The following is a 19,874-nucleotide window of genomic DNA, read 5'->3' on the forward strand; positions in this document are numbered from 1 at the left end:
ATGTGACATCTTTTTCCCCCTTAAGTTAGGAATGCTATATTGTTTTAAAGTAGTTGTCTTATGAAAAATTATGACCATCAATAGTGATAGTTAATACGTGTCATTATTTATTGGAGTAAAGATTAAATTTAATTAATTTCTATAAATTTCTATAGTTTTTTGGTAATGTTTTTCATTCTCTAGAAAAGCACAAGGGAATATATAGATAGAAGTGAATGAACACAGAAATTAAGAGAATACGAGAGTGCCTTGTTAATACTTGTGATTTTTTTTCAGTTAATTATTTGTATTTTATTTGGACATGAAATCATAGTGCATTAAATATTTGGAAGGAAAACATGTTGCACACTGCCACAAATTCAGTTTTAACTAGAATTACATTTAGTGACTTTATTTGAAATAGTCAGTATACACTGGCTTCTTTTCAGTAGTAGCCATGCTAAGAGATTAAGCAGAACATCATGACATTTTTATGTATACCAGACAGGAGAAAGAGGCATATATCAGAGCAAAATATGTGGAGAGGAAATTTGTGGATAAATATTCTATGTCATCATCACCTCCTGAGCAGGAAAAAAAGATTATCTCCAAAAGTTGTGAAGAAAAGAGGCTGAGCATTTCTAAACTTGGGCCAGGTGACCAACTCAGAGCATCTCTCCAAAGTTCAGGTATTACAGCTTACCTGTTGTGCAGATAAATCTTAAGCTGAAGTCTCTTTCTTAATCTCTGAATTAGTAGCTATTGTAGATTTTTTAAATACTAAAAATCTGTTTACTTCTACATATTCTAAGAAAACGTTGTGTCTTAAAGCAATTAAATTTAAATACAGTCACGCGCTGCTTAACGACAGGGATATGTTCTGAGAAGTGCGTCCTGAGGTGATTCCGTTGTTGCACGAACATCACAGAGTGCACTTACACAACCCTGGAGAATAAGCCTACTACCCAGCTAGGCTATGTGGTACTCATCTTATGGGACCGCTGTCGTATACGCAGTCTGTCATTGACTGAAAGGTTGTTAGGCAGCCCATGACTGTAGTGTCTTGGTAATTCACATTTCTAGGTAATGTGTATGTTCTAAGGAGTAAAACTGCTTAAAATGCGAGGGGAGATGGGATTATAAATCTCATAGTAAAAAGCCCTAAATATCTGATTAACCACTTAATATCCTTCCTATTTTTTTCCTCCTAAATTTTTCCCAGTAACGTTTTTTCCTGCCCTTTTCCCTTCTTACGGCCTGCTTTGTGCTTTGCTAACTTGCATGTCCCCAGTGGTTGCTGTAAATAGCGACGAGGCCAGGCGGGAGTCTCTGTTCTGTCCTGATGAGCTAGATTCACTCTTCTCCTACTTTGATACTTCTTCAAAACTACGTAGTAGTAAGTACTACTCTTGTGGAGCATTCCAAGTCTGTGCCAGTGGTCATTGTGCGGTGTGGCCATTTCTCTAGATGTTACCCATTGTCTCAGAATTACACATTACTTACAGTCGTACAATAAACTAAGCTCTTACTGTCCCTGGCATACGGGGTAGTGAGATGTGTTATGACTCTGAAGATAAGTTTATTTTCAAGCTTTGTGATTGATTCATATTTTGATAAGCTAAGCATTCGAAAGGATTAAAGTTGTGTTAAATGTATTCTCCTGGTGGTGGTTGAGTTCACATTGGTGTATCAGAGCTCATTTTAAAACCTCGTTGTTTGTGGCAGATTGTTTTCTTAATGGCTCAAACTTTAATCACTAGCTGATTTTTCTTTAAAACAGTTAAAAGTAATGACAGTGGAATCCAGCAGAGCTCTGATGATGGAAGAGAATCTTTACCCTCTACAGTGTCAGCCAATAGTTTATATGAGCCTGGTGAGTTTTGGTGAAATACATTGTTAATTGGTATTGTTGGCTGAAAAATGCATGTGGTAAATGCTTAGTCTTGATTAGATGGTTTCTAAAGGAAGTGGTTAGTCTTTTAGAAGGTACTAAGGGAGGAGTAATATAGTCAAATGAGAAAGCAGCTATTTCTTTTCATATGTGGAAGCTTTCTCCAACCTGTACATTCTCCTAAACTTCATGATTTGTTTTAAAAGTGCCTTGTTAATAGCTAAGGATAATTTTTAATCCACATGAACTTTATGTCTTATTACTCTTTATCTTTTCTTGTGGCTGTCTTTTCTTATCAAGAGAAAGAAATCAGCAACTCCCTCCCCCTTAGGTTTTTCTTCTGACCTATGCTTTACTCCATTCTCTCTTTTATGATTTCAGTGATTTTGGTCTTCCAGAACACTCAGGGTAGTAAGCATTCTTCTAACTATTTGAATTGCTTGTACTGCAAGTTGTGATGGTATTGGACCATCCTAGGAATAAAGTGAAGTTTGGTCTATTAGTAAAATTCCTTAGGAATTCTTACTGCCTCTTCTGAGTCCTTAAGTTCAGGCTTATAGGAATATACCTAATTTTAATCTAGTACAGGGTAATTAACCTAGCCCTTGAATACTGGCAAAACCACAAAGTCCTGGCATACCAATCAGTGTCTTCATAAGAAAAGAAAGGTGACTGGGGAGTGATTAGTTTATTGGAAATAAAATGTCTTTGTGAAAATCTCCCATTAGCTCATTTTGTTAAATTAGTGCTTTCTTATGTTACAACTTTTACTTTGTGACACAATTAAGAGTTTGTTTTTTAAAAAATTGTAGTAAGATACACATAACATGAAATTTACCATCCTAACCATTTTTAAGTGTACAGTTTAGTGACAGTAAGTGTGTTCACATTGTGCTGCCACAGGACTATCCATCCATGGAACTCTTTTCATCTTACAAAACTCAAACTCTGTACCTATGAAACAGTAACTTCCCATTCTCCTCCTCCTTGCCAAGAGCTCATTTTTATTGATGTGTTTGTGTTTGCTTTTCAGAGGGAGAAAGGCAGGATTCATCTGTGTTTCTTGACTCCAAACATCTTAATCCAGGACTCCAGCTTTATAGGGCTTCGTATGAAAAAAATCTTCCTAAAATGGCTGAGGCTTTGGCTCATGGTGCAGATGTGAACTGGGCTAATTCAGAGGAAAACAAAGCAACACCACTTATTCAGGCTGTATTAGGGGTATGAATTTGTACATTGAGATTTTCAGTGGTAGTGAAACATAAGAAATCATAATTCATTTTAAACATAGCCTTAGCATTATTCTTTGCTTTAAGAGATGGGTTGAAAAATAGAGACAGCTAGTAGTGATTTCCAAGCTTTGCTTTGATTATGTAGGCTCCTTTTTCTTTTTATTAATGGAAGAGAATTCTGGTAATGAAAGTAGTGTGTTTTGCTAGATCACAAACTGCATATTAAATCCCTATTAGACGTAGTTCTTGGGAAGAAAATAATATATCATTTCTCTGCTGTTACTGGGTGATATTTTTTCTTTTCGGGAGAATGGAATAGAAAGGCTATTAGAATGAAGTAAATACTCTGTTTTTAATAGAAATATATCATTGATTGCTTTTTGTACGTTATCGCCTTTCTCCTTTAAGGGCTCATTGGTGACGTGCGAGTTTCTCCTGCAGAATGGTGCTAATGTGAACCAAAGAGATGTACAAGGGCGGGGACCACTGCACCATGCCACCGTCTTAGGGCACACGGGGTAAACTATAGTGCTTACACATTTAACTAGATTTCACTTGAAAACTTATTTTGAAATAAACTTTTGCTTCTGCTCAGATTAAGGCCGTTAGGGTAGAGTTTGTAAAGTGATACTTTCCTATGGCTTATATTGTCATGATGGAATTTGAAATTTTAAAAATCTCATTCAGAAAAAAGCTATGGTTACTTTTCAGATAAGAAAATTGCAAAGTTTACTTTGAATTTCACTTGTCATTTTTACAGATCAGCTTTAGTATTTCAAACAGTACTGAAATTACAGTGATTTTGTTTGACAGCTTAAGTCTGTGTTTGTATGTCTTTGTGCAAGTACACATACATTATGAACATGGCACACACATTTTGGGAGAATTTCGTAACTTTGGACATTTTAGTTTTCCCATAGGGTAGCTAAAGTCAAGGTTTTAAGTAAATTCTTAGTCTGTACTATTGATGTTGTGGCTTCTGGAGTAATATTTAGATTCACAGAATAAAGCCATGAAAATGGGCTATTTATTAGAGGGTGTTAATGAAGTCAAAATGTCAGCCTTATATGAAAAGTTTGTGTCATAGGTGATTGTTTTTTAATAAAACATCTCAGGATATCCAATTTTTATTACCTTGACAAGCAAGAAGCTGCCATTTTTGTTTATTTATGGCACCTTTTATTTGGATCATAGCTTGTTTTCTTTCCCTCTATCAGCAAAGAGATTCAGTTCAATAACTTCATCATAAAAACTTTTCTGTACTTCAAACAATAGTATTTAACTCATCCTCTTTGTTTCCTTCTTAAACAATCATAATTCTTTCCATTTTACTTCATAGTCTTCATTTACTCATCCTTCCAATTTTTTTTATTTTTGTCAATTTCTTCAAGTTATGCATATTTGTGGAATACAGCAGGAGGATTCCTTCCCACTCTTCGCTGTTGTATTATCATTAATATATTATGATGTTAGCATTGCTTTGGCTTCCTTCTTTCCCAAATAATCACTTTGAGTGATTTTTGTTTTGTTTAAGTTTATAGATATCTGTGAACATCTTTTTATGCTATTCTTTGAGGATAAGGACCATAATGTATAAATCCCATTATGCTATACAATACCAGGTTACATGTGAAAATATCTCGAGATTTGTAAAATGCTAATCATGGTAAATTTTTATTGTGAGAGCCAGTGTTCAATAAATACTTATAGAATGAATCAAGAATTTCCTAATGAAAATGTTATTTCTTTAAGTTGGTTAGTGCTCTTTATTTTTTAAGGTGACTGTTAATTTTTTTCTTATTGGCACTATCTCAAAAATGCTGTTTCTTTAAATAGGCAAGTATGTTTATTCCTAAAACGAGGTGCCAATCAACATGCCACTGATGAAGAAGGGAAAGACCCTTTGAGTATAGCTGTGGAAGCAGCCAATGCTGATATAGTGACCTTGTAAGTGTTTTCATTTTACTTGACTATTTCTCATACAATATATTACTTGTACAGGGTTTTAACAGGGTTTCATGCATAGGTGTGAACTTTAAACTTGGGTGGTTGTTTGCTATATGCCGTGTACTTCTCTAAGCACGTTAAATGTATTAAGCTCTTTATGTACGTGAACTTATTTGGTTCTCACAATAGCCCTATGAGGAAGGTATTATTATTATTAGCCTAATTTTATAAGGAAGCCAAACCACAGATAATTTGAGATACTAGTAAGTGCTGGAGCTGGAATTTGAAACCAAGAATTCTGCATCTAAAACCCGTGTTCTTAGCCACTTCTGTTATATTGCCTGACCAGTAGGGGCAGAAAACTAGTGACTTCTCTAAGATGGATTCTTTAACTGTTAGTACAGTCCTGGGGTGAGGGTTGGACTGGTCCTGGAAGAGGCAATTGTTCTTCTATGTCAAGAATCGGAGGATTATCAGTAGGGAGGAAGCTGCACTGATAATAGTAACTTTTGCAGTTGCATTGCCTTTGGGCGGTGATACTTAGGGATCTGTTTGTGCTTATTTTTTTAAAGAATTATTCACATGAATAGTCTATTTTAAGATAAAAATACTTGTTTTTGAATGTTTGACTACAACTTAATATGATCTGTTAAAGAATTTTGAAGTCCTTATTTGATTTTCATCTTAGATCAGAGTTGTTTGTTACACTTGGAATCTAGAAATGTGACTGTCACCTACACTTCATTGTTATGTAGGAGATCTCAAGCATGTGTTGTATGAAGTCACTTATTCATGCTATTCCGGGCTAGATGAAGCCCAGAATTGTTGATCCCCTATTATATTAGTAGAGAGAGTTCCATCCACACTACTGAATCTTAGTCACTTACAAAGAGAAAGTCCTGTGACTGCCTTGAACTCCTGAGCTCCCGCTGAGAATTCTTGACTTGCCGTGTATCACCCCTCCCTGACCCCTGCCAAATAAACAAACAACGAATGGCAAAACATACTTTGTACTCAACTTCCTTTCCCCACTAGAGGAGGAGTTGTTATTGTGGAGGCTATCGTAGGCAAATTTAGAACTATTAAATTATTATAGAGTTATAGTTGGAGAAAGATAAGTTATTAAAGAAAAGATATGAATAGTACAGAGAAGCGAACCCTGGTTTTGCAGGGTTCCAGGCAGTTCTTATAGTAGTGGCCCCCTCTTCCCCAAAAATATCTATTCCCAAATTGTCTAAGTTTTCTCATTATACTTTGTGTGAGGACTTCAGTTTCACTTAAACGTTGTTGAAAATAAATGTCTTCTTTGAAAAGTTCAAATATCAAAGGGAGACTTATGGTGCTATTATTAATTCACACAGTGGTTGAGAAAGGAGATGGGAGAGGATTGTGGTACTGAAGATAGGAAAGCCTATGTCAGACACTGCAATTGCCAGAGAGCATGTTAGAAGAGGGAGATAGAGGTCTGGGAAGGCAATGAGTATTTGGTGGCCTGAAGGACAGGCAAGTAGTGCAGAGTAGGAGAGTGGCACCAAAGGCAACATTTGCCTGTTTCAAAAGTAGTAAGTTAGTAAGAAAATGGGAGGAAATTCTTCTTAATCCAGTGCTACATGTCTTCCTGCTGCCAGGGTGAGTAAACCGAATAAGAATGTATAACCAATATGGTAACTTTGGGAAAATCTTAGTAACTTATGGTCATTTATTACAATGTTTGTATATCAAAATATTCCCACTATTTAGAGATAACACATGCTATTTATGTGTCTGGAACTACCTCATCTCTGGGTGAACCAGAATGTACTTACGACAGACTATTGCTTCCAAACTATAGAAGCAGTAATTTCAGCAGTTGGCAGTTAAAGTTTGACAGGTTGCTGTAGAAGCCAGGAGTTCTCTCGAGTCTGGAGGAAGCAAGGTGCTGGAGGTGCTGCAAGGATCCTGCTTAAACAGAGCTGTAGTGCACTTGTTAGAAATCTTTTACTGTCTTCTCTCATGAGAATTCTGTAAAGTAAAATAGTTATTTTTGTATCTCAGATTGCTGGGTCTGACAAACTGAAAGTCTGTTTATTTTAGTGGCAAATACTGGTAAAAGAAAAAATTACGTCTGTGCATGTTTTGCCTGCCTATATAATTCATTAGTTTGCAAATATTTATATTGTATAACTTCATCTAAAAACTTCTTTTCTGTAATTTTAGGTTACGTTTAGCAAGAATGAATGAAGAGATGCGGGAATCAGAAGGACTTTATGGACAGCCAGGTCAATATTCTACTAATAACCATACCGAAATGCAGTATAAGAAATGCATTCAGGAATTTATCAGTTTACAATTGGAAGATTCATAGTTCTTTAGCAAACTGACTTATTACTATAGAGGTTTTATAACTTGTAAATTGTGAGTTATTAAGTATGTACTGCTTACTGAATTCCTGGGGGTGGTAACTCCTGGGCCTTTAAAAATCCGTAACTATTCCTATTACAGTACACATTTACTTGCTGTATTTAAACTCTGGCTGCTGACTTCTTTATCTGCTGTACAGATGTCTTCCATATACATTCCAGTGAAGTGAATGGAATGATAACGTATCTTTATACACTTACAGCAGCACAATAGTTTTCTTTTTGGAATTCTCTTTAGCTGTCACGTGAATATAACAAAATTGTTTTCTTTTTGTTATTCAGGGAATTTCTATAAATTGTGTTCAGGGAAAAAACAAATTACCACATGTTGGCATATAAAAAGTCAGTATGGAAAATACCTAGAAAAAGTTTATTGCATTAAGAGTTTCATACTCTGACCTAAAAATGAGTTGAAAGTTTAAAAATAAAATTTACTAGTAGGTTAAGAAGAGCCTATAATGGAAGTAGAATTCCTTTAAAAGGCATAGGGAAAAGGTCTCATTTTCTCTTGTAGCTTTGCCCTAAGCAATTGGACAGTATCTGTTGGATAAATGGAAGTATTTAGAACAATATTTCATAAACCTGATGGCAAAGTAGACTTGTTCTTGTTAGAGAAATATCAGCTCAGGATCAGCTCACGTCTCATTTTGAATAATATTTACCTTTGAGTCAAAATATGAAGAAAGGTGGCTGATCAGCTTCCTTTGTTTGAACACATCCTAATTAGACATTCTTTACAAAGGAGAGAGTAATAATTGGATCTCTAGTTTCATTAATTTGAGTATATGAATTTCTAATTTATCTGTTTTAAATTCATATACATATTAGTAAAATTTTAGAAATTCATGACTAAAATGATTGAGAATGTTCAGTATATTTGATTTTTTTCCAATGAAAATAATATAGTATTTTAAAAATGGCTTGGTAATATCATCTATTTTTGTTTTAATATATTTTGAAATTTCTGTACTTTATACTAACTTCAGCCATTTACTTTTATTTTAACCAGATTAATATATAATTAATATAAATATAGGGCCATTCTTTTCTCAGAGGACCGCGTTTACTACTTTTTTTGGTCTAATTTAATAGGGAACAGTACGAACTTTGAGAATAGAAGCACTTCTGCTAGATAGTTCTAATCTAGGGTGTCCCATTTTAATCCTATGGATCAGACAGTACTACTGGCTCATGACAGACCAAGATGTGAGAGTGCTGAGTAAGGGTGATGTCTCAGAGTTAATTCTGAATGTCACCCGTATGTTTTAAACTTGAATGTTAAATTTTAAATAAGTTATAATTTTGTAACAGATACACTTAAGTGATAGTATTACTAGGCCATTTTTGAGGCCTTTGTGTTTAAGCACTTTAAAAATTACTCAAAGGATATCACCTGACATTTGTGAGATAAGTGTGAACTTCAAGATTTCAAGTTAAATAGTTTTCTTTCCCCTGAAATTTTATACTTAAATGTTTGGTCAGCTGCTCTTTCCTCAAGGTGTTTGCTGATGAAGTTACACCCAACTGATTAGTCAGAAGGTCAGTGGTCGACTTTTCTCTGGAGTTGGGAAGCTTGAAAGGAGAGGGCCTCTTATGTTCTTGCAGCTTCTAGTTCCACCCAAGTTGCTTGGGCTTCTGCTGCCACCTTTTAAGGGGCATTCAGATGTCTCTTTCACTGTCGTTTTATGTATAAGTTTATGAGTATTTACCTTCCACTCATCAGTAGAAAAATAGATTTTTATGATTTATTTGAATGAAAATTTGAAAAAAGCCTCCTTTTAAAAAACAAGCTTTCTTACCGCTCTCAGATTTTAATTTAGCAGTTAAAAACTAGATCGGAATTCTGGAAATGGTGTATCAGCAGAATAAAATGAGATTTTGATCTATTTGAGGACCATCTTGATAATAATTAGATTTTTAATTCATTTAGATGGTCTCATATTTAAAGTAGAACACTTTTGTACTTACACAGGTGATGTGGTGAAATGGCACTGTAATTGCTCTCTGGCTACTTTTCTGTTCCTCTGTGAGTCTTTGGAGGGCAGACGTGTTTGCTCAGGCAGTAGGTCTTTATTTTACCCCTCCACTTATCACTGTAAATTTTTCTCTCATAGATTTTGGTTGATTGTTTTATCTAGACCCTTTTTTTTTGCCTAGCAATAGAAAGAAAAACTTCAGAATTCTGGGTAAATTTTAAATGCAAGTATTTTCAATCTTTTGATAATGAAGAGCTCACCATATAAGACTTAGATGCTATCTTTGGGAATCATAGACCTATTTCTAGGAAACCCCACTTCTGAATTTTCTATCTACAGTCCTAAGGGCCTGAGACTCTATTTTTTGCAAGGTCATGTAAAAGCACACGTTTCCCGAAGGGAAGACGTCTCCCTCTTGAGCAGTTCTGCAGCTCTCAGGAGGCTGGGTGGGTGAGTGAACTATCATGCCCTGCTCTCAGTCATTGGAAACCATTTTGGTGGTTCCCACAGTCTCTGGCTCAATGACTCCTCTTGATTGTTGGCAGAGTTTCTCAGCCAGTTGAAAATCGTTGCTTTAGTCAACTACTGCTGGTTATGTGACTGTGTCGCTGGTAAAGGTTGGTCACTGATTAGTCAGTTATAAAGAGGAAGCTGTAATCAACCCACAAGGGGCAGGATCACACTTGATCACCTGGGGGTGGGGTCTCACATGCTGCCATCTCTTTGAGAGGAGTACATTTCAAGAGCAGAATCTTGGATCATCATAACTACTGTTGAAATGGATATTCTGAATACCAAAAATCAAAAACTATTTTAAACTATCAGTGGAAACACAGCAGTCCACATTTTTAAAACTCAGAACTGTCCAAGCACATAGAAGAGTTAGCTTTCTGAAGAGAAATAGAATGTGATTAAGTCATTTAAAGGATATAACTTAGCATTACAATATTGGGTGATTAGTTGTTTACCATTTATAATAAACTGTTAAATGTACTTCTGTGAACTTTTCATGGCAACATATTCTCGGTTCTTGTTTATGTATTCTAGTGTAGACAAGTTATATTTGCCTTGGGAAAAATTCTAAATGATCAAAATTATATTTAAATTTTAAAGAATCACATTGAAGTTCAATTTGTGTTAACTATATTGAATATCTTAGTCACTGTTGTTATTGTAATGTTTGCTTTTTGACAACACATTTTGGGGCCCAAGAAAGGTATTATATTGATAGTCCATTAATTAATGTTTTGTTAGAAACTGAATGTTAACAAAAAGTTTTGTGTGTGTGAGTGCAGGTGAGACTTCCTTTTGTATTGTATTAACACTTAAAACGTATTCAGTAAGTGAGACCAATGCTTAGTGTAGCACCAACACTTGCTTCAAGGAAGCATTTAATTCAGTGAATAGAAGATCTTATAATTTGTTTTGCATGGTACAATGGTTCTACTAAAATGTGCTTGTGTAGTATGTACTAGATGATTTAAAAACAAAAACTGGAAAACCACAAAAAGAAAAAAAAATCCCACGGCTTGTTATAAAAAATATGCATTGCTAATAGTAGAAGCCATATATTGCCATTGTACTGTTGTAATACTTAATGCTCATCTGGTGCTATATGTAAACTATTTGGCATTAGTGTCTGCTAGATCCTTTCTCCTATTTCTTGAATGTATAACGTGTGCCTTTTAAGTTACTTCTGGTGTTGAATGGTAAAATCAGTGTGGTATTTTTGTATTATAATCTGCACTTTACACTTTGTTGGAAGTAAAATTCCACACTCTCCAGTTTAAATAGTATTTTAAAAATATTTATAATGTTTACAATAAATATTTTAAATATTTTAATTCAACATCTAAGAATAAGAAAAATTTTAAAATATTTTGTATGATTTGTTAATTGATATTTAATGTTGGTCTCTTCTCAGTTTATTTTATATATTTTAGAGTGGCTAAAAATGGGAATAGATTGTAGTTTGTCTTTTAATGTGGGAGTAAACTTTTAAGAAATCATGGTGTATTGGATTGTCTTACCAGTTGTTCCAGCATATCAATCTTTATTTTTATTGTATTAGGAACAATAATATGAGTTAGATGTTACTCTTAGCCAGCCTGTTAAGATTCTCTTCTTACTGTATTTTTTCTTTTTAAAGTAGATTGATTGATTCAGGTCATGAGAAAATTTCCAGGGCTAAATGAAAACTATATAGAGATTTTAATAACTTGCTTTTTACATAGACTAATGTTAAAAGTGATTAAATAGTAGAAGTATTAAAATTTTTTATTGAAAATCTTGGGTTATGCTGTTAAACCTTTTTACTAGATCTTTTTCTCCCTCCCCCATCTTTTTTCTAATTCTCTAGCTTTTGGTATGAATCTCTTGCCTCAGAAATCTCGCTTTTTAAAAGCTGACACAACTTACTGCACTATTAACAACAACTGTAGTAATGAATTTGTAATAAGATGGATGCAAGGTATGTTAGGGGAAATAATTATAGAACCATGTTGCAACAATAATTATCCAAAATAGTATTTGATGGTCTAAATCTTGAAAACAGAACTATGCCAAGCTTCTATATAAAGCGAATGTTTAACAGGAAGCATTTATGATGAATGATTCATCTTGAAAATAAGATTTTGCTTTGTACAAATCCTTTGTATGAGGAATTAATCTGTATGTGTGTATATATTTAGTTTCTCATGGCAAGAAAAATATCATATTCAATCTGCTATAGTATCAATATCTATAATCTACTTCTCTGCAGGCATATTTGTACATATATACATATGTGTATTACTCTAATTTAGCAGATGTCTTTGGTATTTATTCCCCTTTTGTCATAGCATTCTTGCTCATATGACCAACAGTAAATAAAAAACTTCTGACTAAATGTGAAACTATGATTTTATAGTCATCTTCTAGGCTTTATTACTTTATAAGCTTAGTAAGCAGTGCATTAGGTGCATTAGTTTTAAAGTTTGAGTAAAGAATTACTTTTTTACATGCTATTTAAATTAAAATGCCTTTTAATTAAAAGATAATATTAAAATTGGTTTTTTTCCCCCGCCTGATTATCAGTTTACCTTTGTTAATAACTTGCATCCATCAGAAACATTAGTATTTATTTTTGGTCCTTTGTTTTGGCCTTGATCAAGGGAAATATTTATTTAAAGAATGCCTCATTTACTATACCTCATTTAGAATGACTTTTATTTCTCATGTGTTAATAAATGTATTTCTTTACATTGCTTTAAAACACTTGCATCTTTGCTCTTTTCTAACTCTGAGCTTTCCTCTGTGGCTGCACCTGAGGTGTTTTTCAGGTATAGTTTTTTTTTCTTTCACTATATACTTTCCAAATATTTATATTTAGTTGGTCTTTTTCCTTCCAAAAATGCTCATCTGAACAAAATTTTAATGTAAGGAATTATAAAATAGTTACCAGTTATAAAAATGAATGTTGTTTATGAATATTTTCACTGTATAAGTTTTTTAAATGTCCTTATTTTACTTTCATACAGGTGATGAAACTTACCAGGACATTTTTCGTGATTTTTCCCAAATGGCATCCAATAATCCAGAGAAACTAAATCGTTTCCAGCAAGATTCACAGAAATTCTGAATTTTTTTAATAAGGAGAAAATATTAAATCTTTTGACCCCCTAATGTGTACATCTGAAAATTGACAAATTTTTACTGCTTTAATTCTGCTTCTTAATTTTAGTAGATATTGAGTGGTTTAGAAAAAAGGTACCCATTTATTGATATTTTTATAAATTAAAACATTGATCTGTAGTAGTTGGGAGAAGAACCTACCTTAGGACCTCTTTTATTAAAAAAAGAAAGCCTGTTTAAAGGGCCATTTTTTTAGGTGACAAGATGTTAAGAGTTTAGACAAAACCTCTTTTATTGCCAGTGAAGTAGCATTGATGTTTTTCCATGCATCGTCCCAGGATCGTTCAGTCTAGCATGTCTGCATCAAGTGGAAGCTGACTGTTCTGCCTGCTCGAGAATATGTCTTTTCTTTAGCTTCCCTAATGATTTTGGTGGTTCAGAAATAGTTTTTTCGCTGTCTTGGTAGCCTAGCTATCATACCCACAGTATGTAATTTAATTATTAGAACTAGAGAATATGTTTCCCCCATTTGCTCATAAATGCAGTTGTACTTCTTACATGTCTGGTTATTGGCCAGTACTTTAACAGGCGTATAATGGCTCTATAGGTAGACATAACTCAGTCCTTTAGATTTATTCCAGTTTATAAAGCAAAAAGAAACCCTTAATCTTTTTTAATCACCAAAAGAATCTCAGTTATAGAAGTTGTAATTCTTCGTTGTTGGGCTGATTTCCTAAAACCTTGACAAATTTATTGATGTTATAAAACTCTGTTTCAGAGGTTACTTGAATGTTGCAAAATTATGCTTTCATCAGATTGTAACTTTTAAAGGAGAAGTTGATTTATAAAATAATGTAGAGCATTTTTATATTTGAAATTTGTTCTTTTCAAGATACATTTTTGCTATTGCTCCTAGTTGAGAGAAAAATCTCTCTAAAAGGAGGAAAAAACTCATGTTTTTCTTAATTTATACTAAAATATACAGCAGTAAATTACTTTTTAACTTTTCCAACATCTGTCCTGTGTACTTGTTATACACAGTGTACATTGTCTTAAATTATAGCATCTCTATAGCTTTAATATTTGGTTACATGAATCATAGAGCCTTGAATTCCAAAATATTATGGATATACTAATTTACATGTATATGCCACAAATTAGTCTGATTCTATCTTTGATTGACGTATCTTCTTAGAGTATAAAATAAGTAATTTGCCTTATGGTTTCTTTCTAATATAGTCAACAATTAAATTTAATCTTTTACAAGTTACATGTAAGTAAATATTATTGATACTCAGTTTCTAAATAAGAGAAATTTTTAAACTTCAGTTATGAAAGAAGTGGAGAAATTATATTTAATTGGGTAGATAATAAATTTTGTAACATTTACCCCCCAATAACTAGAATTTTATAAGTTGATTAAATGGCAAAACAGATCTATCTAAATAGGAATTATACTGAAATAAATTCACATCACAGAAAGTCTTCCATATTTGTTTGGCCAAATTGCATGCATATAATGCTTATTTAGTAATAATCACTGTATATTAGATAAGGATAAAAATATATTTATGAACTATTTCTAAGAAAATGCTAACTTCCAAAGCCTTGTATTTTAATTACAATAATAAGAGGAACATTAAATCTTTCATGTTTCACCTCAGAGTCACAGATCATCCAGCTTTGCAAAAATCTGATTCATAACATTTTTATTAGAGTGTACTTTGAAATTAATTATCCAAAAAGCTCAAGGATAAGTAAATATGTCGAAAATGAACAAATAAACAGAAAGAAAGAAAAAGAAAAGAAAAGAGAAGCCGCACTTTTCCTTTGTAGTGCCTATTCCTGTTTTAATTCTAGGCTTCTCTCCTAAAGCTCCTAACCTTTATCTGAGGAGGCCTAGGCAGTTTTTCTTTTGGATCCAACCGTTGGTGCTTCAGCTCACCTCTGAGATCTCTGGTTGTGAAGGCAATTCTTTATAGCACTCTTACCTCCTATGGCTTGAGTTAGGAGTTGTAATGTGGCGGTCATTAGTGTCCACTTAAATGTAATGGTTACAGTCTGTAATTGAAGTGCACTAAAGATGATCATGGTCCTGAATATCTTCAGAGAAAGCAAAATCTTTAACAGAAAGGGAGCCTGGCAATACAAAAATACATTTCTGTGGCTTAGTTTGTTGAATATATTGAGACCCAATTTGCATTAAATTTGGTGGAAATGATACAGTAAACAGCAAGGCTTTAAAGTAAATTAATAGGTACAAGTAGTTACAAAGTAGGTTGGCTCTTACCAAGAACAATTTAGCTGTGTCAACTAATAGCTTTTCTATAGTGTGTAACAAATCTGAGTGTTGTTATGCTGTGAATTATTCAATGCATTATGAGAAATTATATTGTAAGCAATGTTAATCATACTCTTGGGCTTCATAAGTCGATGTGATTGCTCTTTGTTTTCTTTCCTTAACTGATTCGCTGATTTTAGTTTCTGATTCCTTTTCATCATTCTTTTAGCTCAGTATCATTAGCTCATTGACTTAAAAGTTAGATTAATATCAAAGTAAGAATAGCAGTGCTATGAGAAGTTCATAAAATACAGTTTCACGTTAGAACTAGACTAAAAGTAATTGAGTAGTTATTTGTACTTTTTCGTTGTAACACTTATATGTTTAAGATTTCTGAGGTTTTAAAAATTACTTTTGGTACAATCCTTAGAAATTCAGAAATTTCCAGGGATTCACTACATTACAGTGTTTGCCTAATTTATACTAGTCTTCACTGTGGATTTTAATGAACTTTGGCGTTTACTTTCCAAAACATATAGATTTAATTTGGAATATGTACTTGGTTCTTCATGTGTGCATTTTGAAAAAAAACTTATACTTTCATAGTCTGGAAAACTTAAGTTTGTGATATGTTAAGCAGTATTTTACAAATATGATTTTACACATGTATGGTCACAATAAACCAAATTATATTTAGACTAATTATATTTAGAATAATAAGACATTCCCATATCACTCATATTGTGAAATTAACCTCTCTGATAGCAGTTTTGACTATGGACATGAGCTGGAAAAATGATATATTTTTATAGAATTGTATATCCAGAATGACTTTAGACCTGCATGATATCGTGGAAAACGCACTGACTAGTAGTTACTACTCCTTTTGGATTCACAGCTCCTCACAAATAAAATGAGTGGATGAGACAAGGAGAAACTATAGCAAGATCCCTTTGTGTACTCTTCTGCTGCTCACAGTGCCCTCCAGAAAAATAGCACTGTGACACATTACTTTATCACCCCTGATTCTCACAGTAGAACTTCTGAGATCTTAGTCTAAGAGCGCCAACACTGTCCTTTCTTTGATCCTGGGCTGGTCCTCTTGTTTTACAGAGGGGGTCACTGGTTTGCTAGTTGATAGCAGAGCTGAACGAGAACCACTGTCTGACTGACTGCTGGTCAGGGGCAGTTTACTTGTATCATGAAATGATTTGAAATCATTGTAAAGCAGCAAAACCTGATAATGACTGCCAGCTTTCCCTGTGTTTTGATAACAAAGACTCTAAATATTTTGGAGAACCTGGGTATAAAATTACCTTGAAGGAATAGATTAGGATTTGAAGACATTAAATTATACATTTTTGCAATAACAAACATTAATGAAAGCAAAACATTATAAAGGTAATTTTAATTCACCATATACTTATGAATCTCTTGATGCTTCCAAATGAAAGATAACTAAAACGGGCTTGGATTTAGTTTGGCTGAGTCCTGACATCTATAAATATGGTTTTGTGGACATCCTTTTCTGTTTACATAGATTTGTCTACTTAAGATAATGAGGGGAAGGAAGCAAGGTTTGATTAAGTAAACTTTTCTCTGCATTGATCTTTTCACTATCTTATGTTCTAAATTTTCTCGTTTTTCCTCCACACCCCTCCCCACCTTTTGGGTGTTCATTTTAAACAGGGAAAGCTTGCTACATTATAAAGATTGTTGGCACCATTTATTTTACACAAAGGCTTAAAAGGTTAACTTGGAAATGATGAGCTACTTTTCTTTATGTGTTTACCTGTGCTTTGTGGTATTTCTGGATCATTCCAGTCATAAAGACTTATTACATGTAATATTTCTTGCTACCTGTGAAAAGGTATATTTTAAAGAATGTATAACCAACTCTCCATTTACTTTTTATTAGTATGTAGAGAATTTGTATCTATTCGTGAACGTAGTTTTACCGTAGTTTGTCATTGTAAATGGAGCAAGTACATTATCTTTATAGTTATTCTAAAATGTACATTATGTAAGAATTGTAAATATTATACTTGATTAAATACTTTGTATGCTGAAAAATTATGATAATGAGTCAATAAAAATCTCACCTGGCATAATTCCTTTATGCCTCAGACTTCTACTTTATTGTGAACATAATTGCAGACATATCTGTTAACGACCGTCGTGTTTAACGTTCTGTATTCCTTTCCAGCCCTGTCAGATTGATCCACATTGCTCCTATTTGCTGATTGCTTCAGTCACGAAATCCATTTTGATCTTTTAAATATTTTATTCTGCCTGACCACAGAGCTGTATCGCTCCCAATTAATTCATTAGCTAAAAACCACAAAGGCGTTTTTTTGTCCTAGCTCTAATTTTTTTCCACTATGATTGATATATCTGTTGAAATTCCTCGTCTAGGCAACACATTCACATTCAGTCCTTTTAGTAAACAAACGAAAACATGTGTTTATGTGAATTGAGATCGAAGGAATGTAGGGTTGAAAGAACAGACCTGGAAGTGTGAATTTCCTGCTTTTGTCTTTCCTTTAAAAGTTAATTGAAAGTAGAAACATAAATTTTTTCTATGTAACTTGCTTTATTTCACTTCATTTTCAGAATAGTTCTGTGGAGAACCCTCATCAATAGTCAGTCAGTGTTTTAAATGAAAACAAACAGCCCACGTTTTCCTTATTGCAAAACAATAAGGAAAATGTTTAAATAATGATAAGTTAAAAAGAAGACAGTCATCCATAATTCCATCCTCTGGCTGTGCTGTGCAATGTGGTATCCACCAGGCACATGTGGCTACTGAAATTTAATTAAAATTAGGCAAAATTAAGAGTTCAGTTCATCTGTCACAGTGCCGCATTTTAAGAGAGCACTAGCCATGTGCCTAGTGACGACTGTTTTGAATAGGTCAGATTATAGGACATCTATCATCATAGGAAGTTCTACTGGATAGTATCAAGGAGGAAACTTACTTCCTCGGTATATACCCTTTTAGACCTTCGAGTGTATGTATTTTTATTTATATACAATGGGATTATACTGTTTTGTTACCTGCTTCTTGCACTTAATAAATAAGGAATACAATTTTAAGTCCTAACTTAAGTATTCTACATCATTTTAGGGGGAGTATAAAAAATATTTATATTATGGAAAATTTCAAACATGCAAAAGTAGAATAACTTCAGTAGCTATTAGCTCATGGCTAACATTGTTTTATTTGTATTCCCACTCATTTTTCCTCTTCCCTGGATTTTTTTTAAACCAAATCCTAGAAATTGCACCAACTTGTTCAGTATGTATCTCTAAAAGAAGGGCTCTTAAAAAAAAAAAAACCAATCATAATAGCACATTTCCTTAAACTATAAAACTATGTAGTCAGTATTCAGATTTTCCCAATTATTTCAAATGTGTTTTTTAAAAATAGATTCTTCAAATCAGAATTCATATAAGTTCCATTTATTGCAGTTGGCTAATATGTCTCGAGTCTCTAAATCTATGGTTCTTCCTCTACTTACTATTTTTGGAAATTTCCACTTGCAGTTTGTTGACTGCATCACTTTTAATGACAGCTTCCTTATTTAAGTTTAACCAATTTATTCATGAACATTTGATTCCAATTTCTTACCATCATAAACCGAGTTCTCCTTTATCCTTATGGCTAAACATTTGAGTACATTCTTAATTATTTCCTTAGAATGAATTCCTAGATGTGAAAATGCTGGTTCACAATGAGTGAGTGTATTTTTGAGGCTCATTCAGTGAGTCAGGCACTGTGTTAAGTACTGGGGATATTATGGTAAAAAGGTAGACACACTTCCTGTTCTCTTGCCTTCTTGGGATGGAGAAAGATGGGACTGGGTATTTTATAGGTGGTCCTCACGGGATGGTTAAAGATGGTGGCTCGCCTGGATACTGGATGGGTTGGTGTTTAGACACCACTTGTCCAGGCAGTGACATCTAAGCGAAAGTCGGAAGCAGAAGGAGAGGTTGGCTGGGTGAAGGTCTCGGGCAGTGCTTTTCAAACTTTGGTCTGTAAAAGACTCACCATCGAGGCCCAGGCTCAATGAAGATAAATAGGGCCTGAGCCTTTGTGTTTTTACCAAGCTCCCCAGGTGCTTCTAATGCCAACCAAAAATTGAGAACCACTGTCTCCGGGAGAGACATTCCTTTGAATAGGAGCGAGAACTAAAACTTTTCTTAGAGGCCAGAAAGATTTTGGTATTGCCAAAGTCCCTCCAGGAAAGTTGTACCAATATACAAACCCTCGTCTACTGTAGAGAAGAGCACTAGTTTCTGTGTATTCTTGGCAATGTTGGTGTATTGGGGTGGGGGGGGGAACCCGAGGACCGGGCCATGGGGCTCGGGGAATTGAAAAAAGATGCACGGATCTGATGGCTGTGTAGACCTGCTTTATTCTCTTGGGCCCACATGGGGAGGGAGCCCCCGGTGGCTTCTCCAGCCGCTTTTATAGGACTTCCACACAAAAGTGGCACACAGTCAGTATGCAGGTTACATAAGATTATATACACGGTTAGCGCATGCGCTGCCTGC

The 19,874-nt window shown here is 34.0% G+C and overlaps 1 protein-coding gene across 4 annotated transcripts in view; it reads left to right on the forward strand.

The window, feature by feature from the left end:
- The window catches only part of ACAP2 (ArfGAP with coiled-coil, ankyrin repeat and PH domains 2), a 144,226-nt gene extending 126,794 nt beyond the window's left edge, over nt 1–17,432 (forward strand). For 2 of the 4 annotated variants that reach the window (XM_070509147.1, XM_070509148.1), the window contains 8 exons: nt 484–668; nt 1,271–1,375; nt 1,760–1,852; nt 2,904–3,091; nt 3,511–3,620; nt 4,939–5,049; nt 7,246–7,307; nt 12,943–17,432. In XM_070509147.1, coding sequence (XP_070365248.1) covers nt 484–668; nt 1,271–1,375; nt 1,760–1,852; nt 2,904–3,091; nt 3,511–3,620; nt 4,939–5,049; nt 7,246–7,307; nt 12,943–13,043 — 955 coding nt within the window. In that variant the 3' untranslated portion in view covers nt 13,044–17,432. The remainder of the gene's footprint in view (nt 1–483; nt 669–1,270; nt 1,376–1,759; nt 1,853–2,903; nt 3,092–3,510; nt 3,621–4,938; nt 5,050–7,245; nt 7,308–12,942) is intronic. The other 2 variants (XM_070509149.1, XM_070509150.1) reach the window with 1 other exon arrangement.
- Nucleotides 17,433–19,874: the final 2,442 nt, after the last annotated feature.

The sequence above is a fragment of the Equus asinus genome, chromosome 5, assembly GCF_041296235.1.
Source record: "Equus asinus isolate D_3611 breed Donkey chromosome 5, EquAss-T2T_v2, whole genome shotgun sequence".
In the NCBI taxonomy this organism is placed as follows: domain Eukaryota; kingdom Metazoa; phylum Chordata; class Mammalia; order Perissodactyla; family Equidae; genus Equus; species Equus asinus.